Source organism: Cordyceps militaris, assembly GCF_000225605.1.
Source record: "Cordyceps militaris CM01 unplaced genomic scaffold CCM_S00003, whole genome shotgun sequence".
Taxonomy (NCBI): Eukaryota; Fungi; Ascomycota; class Sordariomycetes; order Hypocreales; family Cordycipitaceae; genus Cordyceps; species Cordyceps militaris.
Genome location: NW_006271971.1, coordinates 2,017,175 through 2,038,086, shown reverse-complemented (window position 1 = coordinate 2,038,086; position 20,912 = coordinate 2,017,175). Strand labels below are relative to the sequence as shown.

The 20,912-nt window shown below is 53.4% G+C and overlaps 7 protein-coding genes across 7 annotated transcripts; 4 read left to right on the top strand and 3 right to left on the bottom strand.

Annotated features, from left to right (window-relative positions):
- Positions 1 to 626: 626 nt before the first annotated feature.
- CCM_04247 (Fungal transcriptional regulatory protein) lies at positions 627 to 2,611 on the bottom strand (the record flags this gene model as incomplete). Its single annotated transcript, XM_006669395.1, has 4 exons — positions 627 to 878; positions 956 to 1,711; positions 1,770 to 2,474; positions 2,552 to 2,611. The coding sequence occupies 4 exons, from the start codon at positions 2,609 to 2,611 to the stop codon at positions 627 to 629; spliced, it is 1,773 nt and encodes a 590-aa protein (XP_006669458.1).
- A 1,551-nt stretch (positions 2,612 to 4,162) lies between these two features.
- On the bottom strand, positions 4,163 to 5,158 carry CCM_04246 (ras-like GTP-binding protein, putative; the record flags this gene model as incomplete). The annotated part of the gene is made up of 2 exons (XM_006669394.1): positions 4,163 to 4,893; positions 4,966 to 5,158. The coding sequence occupies 2 exons, from the start codon at positions 5,156 to 5,158 to the stop codon at positions 4,163 to 4,165; spliced, it is 924 nt and encodes a 307-aa protein (XP_006669457.1).
- Positions 5,159 to 7,110: 1,952 nt separating this feature from the next.
- On the top strand, positions 7,111 to 8,278 carry CCM_04245 (uncharacterized protein; the record flags this gene model as incomplete). Its single annotated transcript, XM_006669393.1, has 3 exons — positions 7,111 to 7,242; positions 7,316 to 7,670; positions 7,725 to 8,278. 3 exons carry the CDS (start codon positions 7,111 to 7,113, stop codon positions 8,276 to 8,278), a joined length of 1,041 nt encoding a protein of 346 aa, XP_006669456.1.
- Positions 8,279 to 8,776: 498 nt separating this feature from the next.
- CCM_04244 (ion channel, putative) lies at positions 8,777 to 9,449 on the top strand (the record flags this gene model as incomplete). Its single annotated transcript, XM_006669392.1, has 2 exons — positions 8,777 to 8,919; positions 9,011 to 9,449. 2 exons carry the CDS (start codon positions 8,777 to 8,779, stop codon positions 9,447 to 9,449), a joined length of 582 nt encoding a protein of 193 aa, XP_006669455.1.
- Positions 9,450 to 10,067: 618 nt separating this feature from the next.
- Positions 10,068 to 10,843, bottom strand: CCM_04243 (uncharacterized protein; the record flags this gene model as incomplete). The annotated part of the gene is made up of 2 exons (XM_006669391.1): positions 10,068 to 10,500; positions 10,566 to 10,843. 2 exons carry the CDS (start codon positions 10,841 to 10,843, stop codon positions 10,068 to 10,070), a joined length of 711 nt encoding a protein of 236 aa, XP_006669454.1.
- Positions 10,844 to 12,198: 1,355 nt separating this feature from the next.
- CCM_04242 (bicyclomycin resistance protein, putative) lies at positions 12,199 to 13,998 on the top strand (the record flags this gene model as incomplete). Its single annotated transcript, XM_006669390.1, has 5 exons — positions 12,199 to 12,580; positions 12,649 to 12,978; positions 13,036 to 13,243; positions 13,298 to 13,659; positions 13,709 to 13,998. 5 exons carry the CDS (start codon positions 12,199 to 12,201, stop codon positions 13,996 to 13,998), a joined length of 1,572 nt encoding a protein of 523 aa, XP_006669453.1.
- A 2,037-nt stretch (positions 13,999 to 16,035) lies between these two features.
- Positions 16,036 to 16,949, top strand: CCM_04241 (uncharacterized protein; the record flags this gene model as incomplete). Its single annotated transcript, XM_006669389.1, has 3 exons — positions 16,036 to 16,320; positions 16,385 to 16,527; positions 16,595 to 16,949. The coding sequence occupies 3 exons, from the start codon at positions 16,036 to 16,038 to the stop codon at positions 16,947 to 16,949; spliced, it is 783 nt and encodes a 260-aa protein (XP_006669452.1).
- Between the last annotated feature and the right edge of the window lie 3,963 nt (positions 16,950 to 20,912).

Below are 20,912 nucleotides of genomic sequence, written 5' to 3'. Positions count from 1 at the left end.
ATTCCGGGTGTTGTTACGCTTCGCCGTATTCGCTCCCCCAATGCGAGCATGTCGTTCGAATACTGAGCAGCATAGCACTCCGTAACACATGTAGATGCACTGACGTAGCGTGCAGAGGGGCGACAGGTAGTCGGATCATCCACCCATTAACTCCGCTGCTCACTCCAGTTGCCAAACGGCCACTCCGATTGAAGATCAGCCTCGGATCCGTCTTTGTACGCCATCGTCAACGGGCACTGGCCGTTTCATACGATTACATAACCCTGTTTTTTGATGGGTGAGACTGTGGAGTGCGAGTGGATGGCTGGCGCTTGCTTTGCGATGGGAGAATACTCCATGTCGAGGGACTGTTTGGCGGCGAGATCATCTTGCGTCGCTGGGGTGGAAAGTTCGCACAAGCATCTGAAATCATGGGAGCTATCAGTATGCTAGCTTTCTACCAATGGTTTCTCACCAAAAACTCTCCTAGGGCTCGTGAGTCATTCAGACATGCCCGTATGTCGCCACTGTTTGGTGGTATACCTGACTTGACGACAAGCATACCATAGATTGTGTAGCCCATAATCCGCAGACAGACAATGGTAGTTTACTGCATCGGAGCCGGTCTGCAGAGACTATCAGGGGTCTCAGTCATGCAACTGTGCCGATTTGGGGAATGGAGACCCTGGGTGAATGGGTAGCTCCAAACTCTCCAGGGTCGGTTTACGGTCCTCGGCAACCTCAGCTGTAGGCGCAGCCGGTAGACTGCCAATCGGCACGTCTTCGAATGGTTCAGCCACGGCGGCTTTAGTGACTTGCGACCTAAGGTATCGCCACTGCCTGGCACTTCGTGAGTCATAGTCCTGTAATATGATGGCGGAAGGCATTCGTCCTTTGGACTGAAGAGCCGGGGACATAAGTTAGCGACTTGGAACAAATAGTGTAGGAGACTAGCAACGAGAGAGTGTATTCATACCTCAACAAACGCTGCGCTGCGTAGACCAAGGCCATACGCCATATATTGCAGTCGGCCCTCAGCGAATGCGCGCTGGTCATCCGTAGCAAAGTCGTGATCTCGTATGTTTGTCAATGGAAACATGGCAAGAAATGATGCAAGTCGGCTCTGGGCTCCGTTCTGCCCACACGCGTAACTGGGCATGGTCGGTAGCAGAGCTGTGCGATTCTTGAACCAGCCAAGTTGATATGGCACCCCTGCTACAGCCTCGTGAATGACGTCGATATATAATTGCGCCATGCTGGAGTGTTCCGGGAGCGTTTGCACATCGGTGCGTTCGTGTATGAGGGCAGAACACCGTAGTATCGAGTTGATCAAGATTATTCGCGAAGTTCGCACCATATTCCAGATGGCTCCCACCCATGGACCTCGATAGCTGTGGATGGGACCCAAAAGGGCCTCCGCCTTGGCCGGATCTGGTGGACGATGGCTGATCCACGCAGCAACACTGAATTTGAAATAGTCTGGCAGAGTTTCAGGCCAGTTGCGGCATTGCGCCTCGAGCGCTTGAAATTTCCTCATAAGGTTTGACAGCTGGTCAAAGTCGTCAAGCGTAGCGCAATCAAGGTCCAAAAGCTTGTCTAGTTGATGTCGCAACTCGGACGTTATTGTTGATAGATGGAGTCCAACCAAGGCATATCTGTCTTTGAAGGTTCCTTTACCCCACCAATCCGATCCCGTTGGTGGAGGCTTTCCTTGGAGTAAACCGAGTAGAATCTAATAGAGGCTCGAGTCAGTTCTACGGTAGCAGATGCATTAAGAAGTGATCTCTCACCAAGTTAACTCGAACTGCAACGAAAATACCCATGCCGAGATCAGTGTTGAGCTTTTTCCAACTTCTGCTGTTCATCAGCTGCATCGACCCGGAAGTGTGGGCGGCCCATCCCTCAACGCCGTGTACGCTAGCGCACTGTATTTCATACAAGGAAAGGAGCATCACGGTAGCCAGAGTAGAGTCACTTGTAGCGACACTTGGGCGGGACAGGGCGTCGGAAGTTGCAGCCAGTGCTTTGACGTAGTATGAAGAGGCCTGCCGCTCAATCGCAGGGTCAAGCCCTTGTTGGGTAAGAGATGAGAGGGAGCAAGCCTTAAAGGCCAAGTGGAAGGGGCTTCCTGACGTCGCCTTCTTCTGAATGGGTAGCAAGAATTCAAAAAACCCTCGATTGGTTCCTTGTGGCGAAAGTAGGACCCAATTGGACAGGAAGTGACATGATGCGGCGTCGTGCAGTGGAATCTTGATGGTCGAGTCCACTGAGTGCGAGGCCGTAGCTACTCTGTCTGCAGCATAGACCATCCAACGGTTGGCAAAATGCTCCTCTTCGTCGCTAGATGACGAGCCGCTGGACTTTTCAGTCCCTTCCCGCACAGACTTGCGACTGTCAGGGTAGGGCCGCGAGTGAGCTTTTGTTATGACGGGATAACCGGGGCATTGTCGTTTGCTCTTGCGGCAACGATTGCAGAAGGGCTTGGTCTCGTCGCACTATTCCTACATTAGCCACTGGTAGCAAAAGGGAGCTTCAAAGATGCAGGACCGCAAGAGTCGCAAGATTGACCTACCTTGATCTTGCGGGACCTGCAGAGATAGCAGCCGCGGGACGGAATGCCGTTGTACACCATGGGAACCGTGATAGAAGAACAACAAGGATGGGTATATTCCGCTAAATGAAGTTCAGATAGCGGCGCTGAAGATATAAGACGCGATACTGCTGCGTAGTCGGATGGGCACTGTGCGTCCAACTCAGGAAGAGATGGCCCTGGCTGCAGAGCTTTGTATAAGATGCCAGTCCAAGTTTAAAAGACCCCGTTTCTTGTCGAACCGGAGAGGAGGAGATTGGCTAGATGAAGAGAGTGCCAGGGAAAGGTGAGCAATCATGGTTGGTCTCACAGATCGTTCTAGGCGGGCACCACTAAGCGAGGCCCCCGCACACGCACTCTTCTCCGTTGGAAAAGTGTGGACGAACAGGGTAGAGTCGCAGTTTGCGTCGGTCGCAGGGATGACGCGCAGGGTTGGTCACTAGTAATGAGAATAAAAGTCACTGGCACCAACCGTCAGAGTTGGGGTGGTGACAAGGATAGGGACGATGAATTGGAGTTGTTGGGACTGGAGTTGACGAAGGACGAAGTAATTAATGGGCGATCAAGTGGGGGGTCATCAAGTGGGGACTGACATGACAGCCGTTGGTTGAGTCGTCGACTGCGCACCCCAGGTGCTACCTAGTAGTTAGTCAACGTTTTTTCGGCAGATGCAGCTTGGAGACGCACCCCTAGTCAAAACCCTACCTAGGTACTGCGACAGTACGAATACCAAATAGGTTAACGCTAGTCCGTGCTTTTTTAGAATTGGTCCGGCTTGCTGGAAGCGCAAGACATGCCAAGCTGGAGCTGTCACCCAGAGCCGTCGTACCTTGCCCCGGTCAGCAGGACAAGGTTCCGTCAATTGAGGAGCCAACCACACTTGTTTCATTGCTGGATACGGGTAGAACTGACTCGATGCATTGTTGTCTAGGCACTTTGTTGGCAGACAGCTGGCGCATAACAACAACCCTAGAACTTGTCTGTCTACAAGTACTGATACTCTTCCTGGACGGCGATCCATGGAGCGAGCCTAGTGTCACCCGCACTCCTAGTCCAGCCTATTACCCCTGCTGAGATGACAAACCTCCGAGCCGTCACATTCGCCAAAGTAAAGTATGAGTCTTCATAAATGGGGGCGTATATTGCGCCTTGACATGCAGTCGTCCTGGAACCCCAGCGCTATAACACAAAACGCCCTTTGTTCAGCGCACCAGTATTTGAACCGCTCACCGCTCAAAAAGAAACAGGCCAACGTGGGATATTAAATTCAAAATGTCAACGCATAGAACCGCCATCATAGCCAAATGCAATCCTAAATCCAAACATGCCAATACTAGCTGAGACAAATAAGAAGGGCATGTACAAACATCTCAAAATTTCAATAGAAAGCCTTTCCATCGGCTTTCTTGGGTATCTGTGAATAAGTTATGGCACTGATCCGCCCTGGCTTTGGCGAGCTGGCCAATATATCCGCTGCCATGTACCTATCATGACAGATACTTATGATGCGTATCGAGCATCGCAGCGTGGCTCTATCGTGTTCATGACGCCTTCTAGAGCCGTAATATCTGAAACAGGAGCGATAGTATCGAGTCAGCAGCACCTTGACCTGAGCTTCGGTGCCTCATCGCGCCCGTCTCTGTCTTCGCTCACAGGACGGTCGACTGTGATGGCGGGCGAAAAAGCCGGAGGAAAAAGCCAGCTCCTGCGGTCGTGTCCGACACGGAAGCTGCCCTTGTGGTCGCGGCCATCGAAATAGCTTCCATCCATGCCGTCAATGTAGCCAGGCGTGCCGGGCATGGCGGTGGCCAGGAAAAGAGCATGCTGCATCTTGCGGTTCTGCTCGACAAGCTTGCGCGCGACGACGCGAAAGACCTCCTCAACGCCCTCGCCACTCTCGGCACTAATTTCGTGGCAGGCATCCCAGCCGACCTCCTGGCCCCAAAAGCCGGAACTCCTCTTGGAGCTGGGGCTGCGCGGCTCGCCGACGGCGCTGGCCGAGGACAGGCTGACGTTTCCGTTCATGTTCGTGGAAATGGCCGTCGGGGGCGGCGTGCTGCCCAGGCCGGGCGCCAGGTTCTCGGCGACGTAGGCGATGCAGCGTTCAAACGGCACCTGGCGCGCCGAGGGGTCGCGCGCGACAATATCGGCCTTTGTGCCCACCACGTGTAGCACGACGTCGTGGGGGAGGTTTTGTCGGAGTTCCGTCAGCCACACGCCCATGTCGGCAAAGGACTGTGCGTCGGTGATGTCGTAGCAGAGGATACAGGCGTTGGCGCCGCGGTAGTATAATCGGGAGATGGATCTAAATCGTTCTTGGCCAGCTACGGGGCAGCGGTTAGCATGTCGGCGCTACATAGTCTCATGACGGTAGCCCAAGGGCGTTTCTGGCTAACCTGTGTCCCATATTTGGAGGCGGACGACGGTGTCGCTGTCCATGTCGACGATGCGCTTGGTGAGAAAGCTGGCACCGACGGTCGAGGTTATTTGGGCAGGGTTAAAGGCGCCTTTGCAGTAGCGCATGACGAGCGAGGTCTTGCCCACGTTTTGGGCGCCAAGGACGACAATTTTGGCCTCGAGGGAAGACATGGTTTGTGATATTTTTCTCGCAACGGCGCGATCGGTTGTTGTTCGTTTGCAATGGGGTGGGCGAGGATAGTTACAGCACAGCACGACGGTGGCAGAGGGCAGGACAGTTGGGTTGCTTTTACAGCACAGGGCGAGAGTCGAGGCAAGACGTCATGATCACACCGACATGGCTCGGAGCGTGTTATATTGGGAGACGGTGGGAGGTGGCGGGGGGCGAGGCCGAGGCGGGAGGGGTGAAAATGCGCTTTTGCGACAGCCGTTGTATGCGCCTCGTTCAACCTGCGTTGTGTAAAAACAAAGATGATCGGGTGGACTCGATGATGCGGAATGGCCGAGTTCTTGTGTGTGTATTTGTGATTTGTGTGGCGTGGCAATGAGGGAATGCGAGTAAGAAACTGGTCTTGTTTACTGTAAGAGTGAGGAACGGCAAAACGCTTGTCACGAATGGTAACTTGGGCGAGTGGGGAATCACCAGGAGCCCAGCCAACAGCGTATCAAGTGCCGGCGAGCTGTGCTGACAGGTCGGTCTGAACTGAACTGGCTTGCCCTTTTTTTCAGCCCCGAAAATAGAGCGAGGCCAGGTATTTCTGAAGAGAGAAGCAGCCCATCAACATATTGTTGCGCCCGGAATGAAGCTGCACAGGTGTCATCCGCCTTCACGTGGGCACTGGCATGTGGCCAAAGTGCGGGGGAGGCTCGGCACCTTTGCGCTGCCTCGACCAGCACGCGCTGTTTCACTTTGTTGTCATTGTCATTACTCATCCTCCGAGATCATATGTATATATATATATATATATATATATATATTCGATAAAAATGTCCCCTCCAGAGACTCCGGCGCTGTTGCGGTTCTGAGACCCGCCGCGACCCGGCTGACCGACGTCATTGTACCGCAAACTCCTCTTCGCGATGGACTGATGCTACTCTGCGCCACACAGCGTCTCATTCCCGCCAGACGAGTCATTGTTATCGTGTCGGTGTGTGGTCATGCTGGTCGGCGGTGGGAATGGGCAACAAGGGCGGGAATCCGGGGATGCCTCTAGTGGTGAGCACCTCCCTGTGTAGACACGTTGTGGCTCAGTGTGCAAGGAATATCATATATCATGTAACCAGCTACACGGGATAGTAACTAGCCAACCTTGCGTGTTTCCGACCAGCACGTGTCGCTGAAATGTCTTGCACTCGAACTTCATTTCTTGCACCACACCGGCTGTCAAATTGATCAGTGCTCGGCTCCGAGTCGTAGGCTCTCACGGCGTCACATATCTTTTGTACAAGAACCTAGCGCACTCGGGCGTGAACAAGAAACGAGTTGTCCTGATGACGCCACCTCGGTGTCGCTGTGCGATCTACGTACATACGCACTTGGCAAGGGCTAATGAGTTGCATGACTGACGGTCGTAGTACTCCAACAGGACATGACGCTCGACCATCAACGCCTGTCTATTGTATTCATGTAGCAACATGCCGTCATGGCCTCTTGCTCAGGCCTGCATTCTACCCCTGTTCAATGTCATGGACGGAGTAATTAATAGCTAGCAGCTACAGGGCCACAACACCCCTACAGATAAAACAGTTGCGCGCCGCTCGACCATTATCGCGCAACTTCCAACACCTTCCGTTTCATCTGGTGCAACCTTGATTATTCCCCTTTCTGGACTGAAGGAATTCTATCATAATTATGGACACTCCCGGGCAGAATGTTCCTCGCTCGGAGACTCGCGAAGCTTGAGCTCTCCGAGGCACGTTTATCGTAACAGCCCATATATTATGATAATAGCACATGCTTTTCATTAATAAACCCCATCGTCCAAACGGGCCTCTCGGCAGCTTTCGGATTTTTCCTCTTTCTTTCTTTTTACTGTTTATGCAGATTCAATAATCTCATCTCCGTCATTCGCGGAACACGTCCTTGAGAGAGCGCACATTTTAGTTCCGCGGCTTTGATCGCAATGCGCCCGTCCATCCTGCGGCTCTCCGCCGTCGTGAGCCTTGTCTTCACCTTTATTAGCTTCATCTTGGCCGCCATCACGCTCTTCGCTGGTCGCGACACCGGTACTCTGGAAAATTATGCAGTATTGCGCGTAAGCTACATTTTTCTCAACAGACGGGCGAAGTTCATATTTTTATTGTCACTGACTACCGTACGATATCTAGGTCAATGTTTCCTTGGCCCCGAGGGCCGTAATTGAGCTCGGCATCAATCAATTAACAGGCGGCCAAAACAGTCGCTCCGTCGAGCGCATGGCCCCTCGGAGCGCCAACTGGCTGGAGAACGTCTCGTCCGGCCTGCGGGACTTGCTCGGCGACATTGAAAAGAACATTACCGACGTAGTCACCCAAGGGATTGATACCTTTGTCGACGATGCTGTTGCCGAGGCGAAGCGCCAGCTGAACATCTCCGACTGGTATTCTCTGCATGTCCTGAGCACTTGCCAGGGCGATTTCACCCCCAACGCGAGTGTGAGCAATCCAGGTCGCCACACGACGAGCTGTATAGGCGACGTGAGACGTGCGTTGTCCTCTTCCTAGTTTGCCATCACGCATATCTAACATTCTTCTGCAGACCGCTTCAACATTGCTGCGGTGCTGGACCAGCAATTTCAAATCGGAAATCGCAATGTGAGCCTAGGCGACCTCGACTGGACAGACTCGATACGGAAGCGGGTCAATGGCATCAATGACAATTTGTATGCACTGGTCATCCTCATGTCCCTTGCCTTTGGCTTGCTCGGCGCCACACTCTTCTCGACCGTCGCCATCATTGCCTGGCCCACAAACAAGATCCTTGTGCTCGCAACGCTCATATTGACGGCACTGGCCAGTTCCATCATTGCCGGCGCGAGTATAGCCATCACGGTCCAGAGCTCCAGCGAGATACGTGATCTGAACCGGAAGACTGCACGAATCGGCATCATTACCACGTCCGGCGAGCAGTTTCTGGCCATCATTTGGACTTTGATGGCCTTGACAACCATTGTCGCGCTTACATGGCAGGTCCTGTATGTGTTGGTGAGACGGGATGCACGACGCGCCGAGATTGTCCGGTACTCCTCCAAGAACGATGCGGCACGCCAACAGGAACCAGGATCCGAGGCGCCGCTGCAACGGGAGAAATAGAAGGTCATTCCCGCAAACTGAATTTTCTATAATAACGTCTTATTTTTAAAATGTACCAAGATGGACCACGAGGCGCGATAAATACACATGTAGATCTATCCCGCGCCAGCTCCGCTGTCGTGCCTCGGCGTGCATGAGATGGCGCTTCACGTGGACGACCAACCCACCACCCACCTAGATTGCATCATAGCCCCAACGCCTGTAGAACAATGCAACACATGGATTTTTGTATATTTTGTTTCTTAGCATAAAGGCCTTTATATAAACTTGCCACAGGCTTTGCGGCGGGTTCCTCTAACACCTGCCCATCCAGGCGCTGTGTAATCTGTACCAGGGCGAATCCGGAATCGGACACCAGCCACTTATTTCAGGGGTGCCGAGTGCGGGGACGCACTCTGCACCCTTCAAGTTCCCAAGCTCAACCAGCTACCTAGCAAGAGGCACGCGCGATCTAGACTCTGTAAATTCCTCGGGCAAGATTGCAGACAGCTTGTCGCCATGCCGTCGCAAGACCTGGAGCATGTGCACAGTGAGGCCGACTCCCTGCTGCACCGCGGCCAGGAGAGAGCCCAGCGCTTCTTCCACGGCTTCGTCGACTTTGCCTTTCAGGGCAACATTCTAGAAATCGCGTTTGGTTTGATGTGAGTAGCGGATGCCAAAGGCTCTCAGAGTGCTCAGGCTAGAAGGGTGTCTGCCACAAGCGCCTTGCTGACCCCTTGCGCGTGCCCACAGTGTCGCGTCTGCATTTACCGACCTTGTCAAGTCCTTTGTCGGCGCCATCTTGATGCCGCCCATAGCCGTCATTTTCCCACTCAACAAGAACATCGAGGAAAAGTTCGCGGTCCTGCGACGGGGTGAAAGGTCGAATGCAACTGCACACTACAGCACTGTTCAACAAGCGCTCGACGACGGGGCCGTCGTAATGGCCTACGGGTACGTGTTCACGCATAGAACCATGTCGGTTCAGATTCTCGTTGATGTTGACGCCAAGAATAGCTCATTCATCTACCAACTCGTATCTTTTACCATGGTTGGTCTGTGCCTTTATGGTGTAGCGCACATTTACACATTGGTCTCCCACGATCCCATCATCAAATACACGACCAAGTGCCGATACTGCCGCAAGCGGATCAATGAAAAGGTATGCCAAGTCCCTGTTTTCCAGTCATGAACATGTCACTCACGATCAGGCTCTGCGCTGTGTCAACTGTAGTAGCTGGTTGGACGGGAGGGAGGACATCATTTCGTGAGCATGTAGCGGCGCATAATAAGATACCAGGAGCAAGCATTGTTGCTATTATCAGGGCGTGTATTATTATTGAATTACACCAATTGGACTCTATGGTCCTTCTAGCCTCGATAAACTTGTGAGGGCTGGAAAAACCGTAGCATAACAGGACCGGACCATGCCCAGCCCCGGCCCCTGTGCCCGGGTAAAATCCATCCCTCCGGCGCGCAATTATACTGTCGTGTCACGATTCCTGGTAGGGTTCAATGGTTTAGTGTGTTCTCGATAGGCAGGTTCCCAGGCTGCTACCTCGATGCACGTCTCCACGTCTTCCATCAACAATCAATACTATTAGGTACATCAAATTCCTTGCCATCTGTGTGTGTATCTAAGTAGCCGACCAGTCCCCCGCCGTAAGCATCCTTCTATAAGGTGTGTGCTACGGTATTTGTACGGTTTTTAGCCTTGCCGTACCACAAGGATCAGGGCGTGTATTAAGAGAAGAGAAAAAGTCTAGCCCGCTATGCTATATATTTCGATGCATGAATAAGAATCAAAATTTTAGAGTGCAAGAGCGCCCACGAGGGCGGCGACACCAGCCAGCAGCGCCTGCTGGGTCGCAGCCGGTGCGGCGTTGGGCGTGGCTGTCTTGGAGGCACTCGCAGAGGAGGTGGCGCTCGATGAGGACGCGGAAGAAGCAGCCGAGGTGGAGGCAGCACCGGACGAAGACGGTGACACGCCTCCAGTGTTTGTAGGGCCGGAGCTGCTGCCACTCGGTGTGGGTGATGCCGTGCTCGGCGTCGGCAGCACGGCGCCATCGGTGAGCTTGTCGAGACCGGCAACCAGAGTGACGGCCTGAAGGTCTGAAAGGTAGCTCGTCGTCATGCCCGTCTTTGTGCTCGAGGCTTGGGTCTCGCTGTCAGACATAGTTTCGGACAAGGTGCAGCTGGCTTCATTTCTGGACGAGGTGAGGGCGCATGCGGCCGTCAAAGCACTGCGTCAATTTACCACGGTTAGGAATCGCAACAAGAAAGGGGGGGGGGTAGGGTGCCATCTTACAACAGGCCGTCTTCGTCGCTCTGCGACAACGTCATACGCCAGGTCGATGGGCCCTGGACAATGGTGCCGTGCGTCGCCATGCCGCAGTCGTCAGAGTTGACACCGCTCGCGCAGGTGTAGGCATACGTTGTGGCCGACGCGTCAACGTTGAGGACGGTGGCGACAAAGGACTGGGGATCGTTGTAGGGCAGCAGGAGGCTCGTCACGACGGGGTCGGCCGCTGCGACAGACGTGGCAGCAGCCATGGCGATGGCGAGCAGCTGGTGGAAGCGATGCATTTTGGATTGATTGTGAGTGATTTCGTCGTCGGGTGATGATGCGCAAGGAAGAAAAGAAAATCAAATGCGAACCAACGATGCCAGTCAAATACGAGTTTGTGGCGCCCTTGCTATCAAAGCCCTGTGGGGGCCTGAGTTACATCCAGGCAAACACAAAAGATGAAAGATCGGCAGAAGGGGTCTAGAGGCACAAGGATCATGCTTACACAGCCACACGCAAGCAAAATCTGCGACAAACGTGTTGTCTTGCTTGAACATGTGTTAGGGAGTTGCAAGATCAAGGCTTGCACCATCATGCTACAAGAATGACCATAATGACCATTGTACCGCTAGGGAGAACCTCGACCAATCTCAACATGGAAGCCAAGACTCTCCAGAAACGGATCCAAGATCTTGAATCGCATGAGATGAATACTAAGAGATCAAGACCCGCCGGCCATATTGGGGCAATTATCAACACGACCTACAAAATGCATAAATATCCTTGCCACCTCTCTTTCAACGGGTTTATTATCCATTATCCACAATATAACAGCAACAAGTATCCGTACCTACAAAGTGGGTGGCCAACCCACAACCGCCGAACGCGCCACCGCCCGTTCGCCACAGCGCCGGAACCGGCCCGACGCTTGGCCTGACCGGAACCCCCGGAATCAAGACGGCTTCTTTCAAATTCGCTTTCCGCCTCTGGGCTGGCCTTCAGACAATGCTCATACAATGTCTTGCCCGCCCTACCACTACGTCCACGGTTTCTTTTGCCAACGACTTGTGGACGAACACAGTCTGTTCCGCAAAAATTCCTCAGTCATCCTGCCTGGCTCTCGGGGTTTAGCTCGGCCTTGCCGACTCTGCTCGACCATATGCTAGAGCTTTCAACAGCGGCGATACTATGCTATTCATTAATAGTTATCTGTGTTATGAGCAAGGCTATCCCTACCAGTCCGCCCCCGCCCAGCGGCGACGGCGTCCCTTCCTGGTTCGTCCACGGTCTCTTAATAATACAACCCGCTATTGCACCTCCGTGCCATTATTCGCCTACTTACTATTCGTCACTGAATACCCGCACAGGTTCTCATGGGCTCGCTCTTCGGCTTCTGGCATTCCATCCCCACCGGCTGCCGCCGCTAGTGGTGTGAGTGATGGTGCCCCTACCCCAAAAATAAGTTGATATTGGCCGAGCCTGCGGAGATAAATATTTTCTTCGATCCTGTTTGTTGCCGGTATTTGCTATTTCAATCCACTATCTCTCTCTCTCTTTTCTCTTCCCATGATGCAAAGACGCGTATGTTGTGTCTACGAGATTGCCGAAAATTGAACCAGATCTCGACAACGCCACATCTCCGCCAGTATATGTCATGGCCGAAGGGGAAAAGGTTTCAAATTTGCCGTCGCCCCAAGACAGTGGGCAAACGGCAAAGGACGCCCAGCTCGCCGAAAAACTAGCCTTGCCCGATGGACGCGATGTCGAAACCCCGGACCACAACGACGCCTCCCAACCAGACAGCGGCGCGGACAATGACAGAAAGGCATTCCAGGCCCGATTCGAGCCCGGCGATCCCGAGAACCCACACAACTTTAGTTCGGCCAAGAAAGTGTCGATTCTAATCCAGATGTCGCTCTTGGCATTGGTCGGCTCCCTGGGCACGTCGATAATTGCCCCGGCCGAACCGGTCATTGCCCGCTATACAAACACAAGCACAGAGGTCGCGACCCTGGTGCTATCGCTCTACGTTTTGGGTGAGTATCTCATGCTTCCCACATAGTCATGTACTTGACGGTCCCCTAACCATTTGCCTCGTGTACAGGATTCGCTTTTGGTCCTCTGCTATGGGCTCCGGTCAGCGAAGTCTTTGGCCGGCGGTGGTCCATGCTGCCGCCCGTCTTCGGCCTCGCCCTCTTTAGCATCGGCACCGCGACGAGCACAAACGCCGCGAGCATCTTCATCACCCGCTTCCTCGCCGCCGTCTTCGGCTCCGCGCCGCAGAGCAACGTGTCCGCGGCCATGGGCGACTTTTACGGACCCAAGACCAGGGGCGTGGCCATGACCTTTTTCGCCGTGTGCGTCGTCGGCGGCCCGACACTGGCGCCGCTGATTGGCTCCGCGCTGGTGGTGAATCCGAAACTGGGGTGGCGATGTGAGTTTGGACAAATTGGACCCCCGATACGTGAGCGAGCTCACTGACGAAACACAGGGACGGAATACGTGCAAGCAATTATCTCGTTTGCCGTGGTTCTCATTTGCATCTTCTTCTTGCCCGAGACGTACGGCCCGGTTCTATTGCGGCGCAAAGCGGCGCGGCTGCGCAAGGAAACGGGTGATGACCGATGGTGGCACCCTCAGGAAGAGGAAAAGATGAACATGGGCAATATTGTGACGAAATACATTGTCAGACCGTTGAAGTAAGTCGCGCACTGTGAGTAGCGAATCGTCCCGTCGCTAACAATGGTCATCAGTATGCTTGTAACGGAGCCCGCCGTCACATGCATGGCAATATACGCATCCTTCGTCTTCGCCCTCATCTACATGTTTCTCGAAGTCATTCCCATCGTGTACCTGGAAGGGCGCCATTTCGGCCCCGTCGTCTCCACGCTCCCATACATGGGCATATTCGTCGGTGTATTGTGCGCCGTCTTTGTCAACCTCGCCAACCAGCCGTTCTACGCAAAGGCCATGGCCAAAAACAACAACAAGCCAGTCCCAGAAGCGCGGCTGCCACCCATCGTCATCGGCATTGTGCTTCTAGTCATAGGCATGTTTTGGTTTGCGTGGACAGCGGCACCAGAGTTCCACTGGATGCTTCCCACCGTTGCGTTAGGTATGTCAAGCTTCCTTGCTCGCGCCTGTGTGGTCTAACCTCGATGCAGCATTTGTTGGCGCAGGCTTCAACATTGTATTCCAGCAGTGCCTCAACTTTCTCGTTGATACGTATGGCATGTATGCCGCCAGTGCTCTGGCTGCCAACACATTTCTCCGTTCACTCCTCGCATGTGGGCTGCCGCTGGCTGCGCGGCCCATGTTCTCAGCCATGGGCGTCGGGCCGGCGGTGAGCCTCTTGGGCGGCATCGCGTGCGCTGCGTTGCCAATCCCGTTTGTCTTTTACAAGTATGGCGCCAGACTGCGCAAGGCATCCAAGTTTGCGGAGCTACAAGACTAGATGGGACGATAGACATTCTGTACATAGAGCTGCTGGCACACGAGCGTAGATTTAGAGGTGGGCAATTCAAAGAGTATTGAAAGTTCTCCGGCAAGCAGCGGCTCGACACTTGTAGTTTGTCTCTGCTGGAGTCTTGGCGAGACAGTATTCACCATCAGCCATAGATAGCAAACGCAGGGTCATTTCCGCAAGCCTCAAGAGAATAAGTTTGTTTCGACTTGGGCATCGCGAGTGGAATTATCGTGGTCGAACTTTCTCAAATAAGATCTCAACAGGGTAATATCTCAAGTGTGACAAGCGACGGATTGACAGGCGGCAGTAGTAGAGCGGTATCTAGTGGACGTCGAAAGACTTGGAGCCGAATTTGTCGGTCCATCGGCCGGCATGTCTACCTGTTTTCTCTAGGCTGTCGGGATTGCGAACTGTCGGGCGCACCACTCTTTCTCTTTCCTGGTTTCCTCTTTGCCTTTTTGTTTCAGGCGGCGTTGGCACATCGCTAGACGCAGACTCGGCATTCACCAGTGAAATTTGTATCGTAGCTTTTATGCTCTAGACAGTGACATTGATCGGAGCTTTGATGGATACTGGACGTGAAAACATCGACTTTTTTCATTGGGCGAATGGCGAATGGCGAATATCCGAGTTTCGAACAGAAGTCGACGATGCGTAAATAGTTCGCGAGGATGGTTGCATTGTAGACAGCGGCATCGCGGGCGTCGCGGAGGGGCAAGAGGGAAGAGGCGGAGACGGCAACACATACACGATGACGCATCTCTCCAGCGTTACGTTGATTACGACGGAGTAATTTACGCTTGGCCGGGCCGTGGCATGTGTAACCACTGGATCTTCTTGGCAGCCGAATAGGAGGCTTGGCGGCGACGGTGATTCGGCCGGCGCGGTAAAGCGGCAGCGTGTCCTTTCCGACGGCGGCCGGCTTGCTTGCTAACTGGGCTTGGCAAGCTGCCAGCTGGCTGGGCAGGTGGCAGGTGCAAACAAAGCGACTGGTAGCTGTGAGCAAACGGCATTCAATTGGCAAATGAAAATCAACGACGTGCATAATGTCATCGACTAGTAGCACGCTTACATTTAGTGTCATCTATTTTACGTTTCTTTCGCACTAATAGTCCGCATCATCTAGTTACTTGAATATATCTTGGGCTGGAAATACGGCACGCCAGGCTTCACATCCCGGGCATAACGCGAACTCGATACGCACAAACTGAAGATTCATGTACATACCTTGCAGCGCTGTGCAGTGTCTTGGCGAAACGTCAGCTTCAGCCCGACGCATACACCTCTCCTATTACTACCTGTAGTTACTGGCAGGCCTCCTTTTTTGTACAGCCGCGGTAACTGCCCAATCCAGTATCACGAGTCTTGGGGAGCCCAGTATTCTCACATGCGACGAGGTGCTGCGACCGTTGTTGCAACAGGCCAGCCAAGACTACCAAGACCTGGCAATTCCCACGGCAAATTTACACCACAGTTCCATCGAGACCGATTACCAGAATTTCAATGGTGTTATTCGTATTATTCATTATGCCTCAGTGGTAACACGGCGCCGCGCGTCTCAAACTGCATGCTGGCACCAAAAGGAACAGAGCACGTCTCACAGGGGAGGAGCCACTAATAATCTCGTAGGCAGAAAAGGCGGCACCACTGCTAGACCCAATTTGCCAAGAGCTCCAAGACTTTGCCCAGCAAAAAAAATAAAGAGACAAGCAAAGGCGACGAGAAGGTCATCGGTCGGCCTGGCGGCGCATCATGGCCCTACCTGGGTCTGTATTTTATTGACTCTCTCCTCCTTCGCTCCACGGCCCTGTCCCACTTCCTCCTCACATCCGTGAATAAACGTCTTTGCTCGTCTTCCGCCTCTAAGCAATCCAGGTCGCGCTACGCACGCCTTCGGAGCTTGATTTACACGCCGGCTCGCCAGCGCTCCCCGCCCAAACCTGCGATCGACAAGGCCGCCGCGAAAACAGGCTCCGAACTCGCCAGCCGCGCGCAACGCCAGGAGACCTTGCCAGTCTGTCGATCATGGCCGGTGTACGCCGCAGTGCCGTCGCCGCCATCCTCTTCGTCTTTTCTGCGCTTTGCGGTGCGTCCACGGTGCCGAGCACCACCACAAGCACCAGTACATCCCAGCCGACTGGGACAGCCACGGTCACGACACCAGTTCCTAGCGTCACTCCTGCGCTGTCGGCCATTTCGCACACGACACTTCAATCTGCGGCCCAAGGACCAATCACGACTGCACCTGTATTTCTACCATATTATGACAATTTGGCCTGGTCTGCTCTCCGAGGCAGCATCCTGTCATCCGTACGTCGATTTTTCTCCTGCACTGCACGTCGGCGCGCAGTCTTGCTAATAGTGACGACAACAGGACGACATCAAAAACACAACAACCTACACGATATTTTGCCGCAGGGAGCCCAAGCAAGCTTGCAATCTTGCCCTTGATTTTCCCTTTATCATTATAGAAGGTCCCGAGACGGTCGAATTCCATGGCACATACACCTCCACATTGTACGACAGCTACCGAGGACTCCCCATATCCCAAAGTTGGCTGTTTGCTAACAAGATGTGTTTTCAGTATCGCCGACATCGGGTGCACTCTCGACGAACGAACGGCGGCGACTTGTTCCGGCTATTCCAGCTACAAGTCTGGCTACAAGAACGGCTACGTCACAGGTCCGACTGAACTCTCGTGGACCTCGACCCTGACCGGAACGGACGTGCAATGGGGCGTCTTGACCATGGCGGCTCTCCCCAAACCGACCGGCGGCGGCAAAGATGCGGATGATACCACCATGGCGCCCACTCAGAATACGGCGCTGCTGTTTCTGCCGTCTGATACCCCCGGCAGTGCGGCCAGCACACGAACTATGCGGGCCTGGGCCGCTGTCGTCGTCGCAGCAGGTACAACTTTTGCCGGCCTTGCTCTCTAGGCCGCGACGCGTACGCACATTTGTCGCAGGAGACGATTTTCCCGGAGGTATTGTACAGAGTTTGAACGAAAGTAGGCAGGGCGAGTTTGCCCTCAAGGACGAGCGAACATGGGCATGGCATGGACACAAGCCCATTTTGACCAGAATTTATACCCCCGATACAAATGAGTGCAACCTACCGGTAGGGGTGCACTGGCGTTTTTTGTTTTATCATGGCAGGCGGCATCTTGGAGTTGGTTGCTGATTTTGTCCTTGAGCATTCAGGGCATGGAGTTTGGACTTGTTTCTGTTTCATTGCGGCAGTCGGAGAACTGTTTTGAAGATGCCCCGGCTCCGATGCTTTGCAGATACGGGAAGGATTGTTCTCGTTAGACCATACCTGGTAGCTTTTATCTCTATCCCAATTCATGGCCATTTGGTGTTTTTGAGGGTGTTCGAAGGGACACAGTAATCGTCGCTTCAGATGGGACAGACACTAGTTTCCCGGCTACCTTACCAGACACCATAAACGATGAAAATATAGAAATAAAGAATGGCCGCACATTTCAGCTGCTCAGGGTCATCATCCATCGTATTCTCCGAGGCTGACTCTGGACATGCATGACGCTAGCACGACGTGCTCACCGACATGTCCTGTTATTTCCCAGATTTCATTTACGCCCGCCCAAGAAACAGAACAGCGCCAAATCACCAAGCCCAGAGACGACAAACAGGCGTTTTGGGGCTTTTCAGCCGCCACTTGGGTAGCCGTGCAGCCATCTACCTATTTATAACTGACGTCTTTACAGCCTTGCATATACGCACTCTCCGCACCGCCTGTCCTCTACTCGGTACCCTGATTCATGCACAGCGGCAGAAAGCATATTGCCAGAGGTGTTGAATGCTCACCGTTGTGACAGAGATGTAAAGAAAAATGTCGGTCTTGCGCTCATGGTCGCTGGTTTGCTGGAAGTTGGACGGCTTTGATGCAGCTAATAGCCTCGACCAGGGTCATGGAAAGCTTGGCGGTCGGGCAAAATAGCAAAGATGAGGGGAAGTACGGTCACAAGCGAAATAAGAGAGAAGCAGGCGTCGGAAACTCTCTACGAAGGAGATGTTTGCTCTGGAGAGGCCGAGGAGTGGCGCTTTTCGGACGGGGAGGATGGGGTCGACTCGTTCTGCTTTGGCCTGCCAAGTGCCAGCCATGTGTGCATAGCGCCGCGGCGGACGCTGACGGGCCTCAGGATTTCATACCCTCGGAGGCACATATGGCACATTACTTTCCTTGTGAACGGTAGAGAGGGAGCAGAGAGACCAAGAACATCGGCCGGGATGGATATGCCGTGCCTCGTCGACTACTTACTTGGCTCGGTCGAGAGGGGGCGGGGATCTTTACCCCGCGGCCGCTACCCACGTCTGGTCTTCTTTCCGACGACGCCATCGGCTTCCGTTGTGGTGGTGGTGTGTGCTTAAGTGCGGACTTTAGATACTAGTTCGGATCATGGATCATGGATCATGGATCATGGATCATGGATCATGGAATTTGCCGATTGTTTTTTAGACATGAACAATGGGTTGCAGATATCTAGCAGACGGGCACAGTAGACGGTGCCATGATTCTCTACAAGTCTCGGTCATGTCGGTGCTCCGTGCCAAATGCTGCAGTCGAGTGGAAGAAGCTGCTCTCAGCAGGTGGAACTGTGTGAAGAGGCTTTGTCCATGTTGACTGCCAGCACATTCATCATTTGTCGTTGGGTGGTGCATCCATCGGCCCTTAGCATGGAGCCGGATTTGCTCGGGGTGGCGGACCCGGTATTCGTTTTTAGTGTTGAAGGATTGCTAGGGTGTTTTGTTGGAACTTGGAGGGCATCCATGACCGGCTCGGCTAAGGCGGACCGGATGGATGCGGATTGTTATAACAAGCCACAAGTCCGGCCATCGGTTACGAAGAGGACGCCATGGTCAAACGATGACGAGAGAGTAAAGACGACAGGGTAGGACAGGAAGAAGAAGAAGAAGAAACTTGAGGGATTGAAACTGGGAAACGAGGGATTGCCAAAGAGGCTGAGAGGATGCAAGCGACAAGATGCATATGGGCGATCATGGTATTTGCGTCTTTAATTATTCAAGACTATTCCTGCGCGAAACTGACAATGGCCCGCCGCTGCGCATGCAGTTTTTGTGATGTGCGCACACAGTCACACACGCAGACATGTTGCGGTCTGCAGGGCAGGGGCGCCGATGTCACGGTGCAGCAGTGTAATAATAATTATAAATTATTTATTCAATAAGCGACGGAGTTGATCGACTTGGAGCGAGCACATGTGTGTTGACCGAGGCCAGCCCTTGGACTTGACTTGCCCTATTACCACCTGGTCGCGAGCCTGGCTTACACGGCGGGGAAACGACAGGACAAAAAAGTGTAACAGTACCGTACCGAGCAATATATTTTGGAGTACCAAGCGGGTAGGCCGGGATTACCAGGTAGTTACCTCATAGGACGAGACTAGTTGATTCTGGTGGCTGCTGGTGGAGCGACGAGGCTGGCTCATCATGTCGAGATGGGGTCGGGAAGAGAAGAGACATGGAAAGGCAAGGATGCATGTCCCATGTTCGGAGAGATTTGAGTAAGCATACGTCAAAGGTAAGTTATTAAAGAACGAAAGAGCTGAAAAGGAGGCAAAGACAGTGCAGATGCAGAATATCAGGGGGGGATGGAACGATATCTCGAGCTGTCCTGTTTTGCATGTAGGCAGCTCAGGGCCAGTCATTGCAAGCTCTCTCCGCTAGCTTTCGTTTTGGGTCAAGTGTTGACCCGAAGCAAATAGGAACAAGGTTATTATGTTAGTATGCCATTCGTTGACGAGATTCCACACACCGAGACAAGGCGGCTCAGCGGCTGAGCTAGCAGGGGGGAGCAGTATTTTTAGTGAGCGGGGCAGAAAGCCGGGGGCTTTTTTTTAGGGCCAGTATTGCCCAAAGCTTTTGGACGTTGCGGTCATGACACCCTTGTACCATTCGTGGAAGCGTAGGTAGGTAGGTAGGTAGGTAGTTATGCTGTCACTTGTTTCCTACCTTGGGTTATTCGTAGCGTTGTATGTGCAAATTACTCGTAATGCATCAGCCCTGTGCGTCGGCTGGGACACTTGCCGCCTGCGACGCCTTGTGGGCCGCAAAGCAAGGGAGGAGGCCAGCCAGCTCGCTCTTGTTGACCAGTAAAGTCAATATCAGGCTAATTACGAATTATCAGCAGTGGCGAGTAGGTGATGAACAGACCCTTTGACTGTGATGAAAGGGGTTCGAATTTCAGGAACAAACGATCATCATGCTGGACGCGGGGGTGGTTCGTTCGCTGCATCTCTCCCTGATTCGAGACGAACAACGCACGGCTTGGCTTGTCATGTCATGCTCATGCTTGTGCACTGAATTGCTGCTACACGGATGAGGCAGCATGCACGTCAGAGAGAGCTGTGCACCCCCAACCGAGGACCTTGTACAGCGAAATGGTTCAACGTGCAACTAAAACAGACAAGACAAGTCAAACCAAGCCGACGTCTTTGCGCAAATGCACCGCACCGCACCGGTAGTGTCCCGTTCCGGCGCGACCCCCCCTCCCCTTCCATTCCCAATCCGCCCATCGTATCAAACACGGTCCGTCTCGACTTTTGGTTTGGCTTGCGGCGGTGGCGGCGCGGCGGCGTCCCAACAACGTTGGTGGCGTTGGTGGGTTTGTAGATTTTTGGCTTTATTTTTGGTCTTTTTTTTGGGTGGCCCAACCAACGCTCCGATGCACCGCACCACATGCTCCGCCAAACCTCTTTTTTTTTCTTTTTTCTTTTCTCTTGTTCCTCTTCTTCTTTTATCACGTACCAGCACGAATGACAGAGACTCCGACCTGTTCAGCCCCACCCACAGCATCTGGGCGTGTCGCTTCACCCACACTCCCTGTCAGCCAATCCCTATCCCGGCTGTCCATCTCCGATC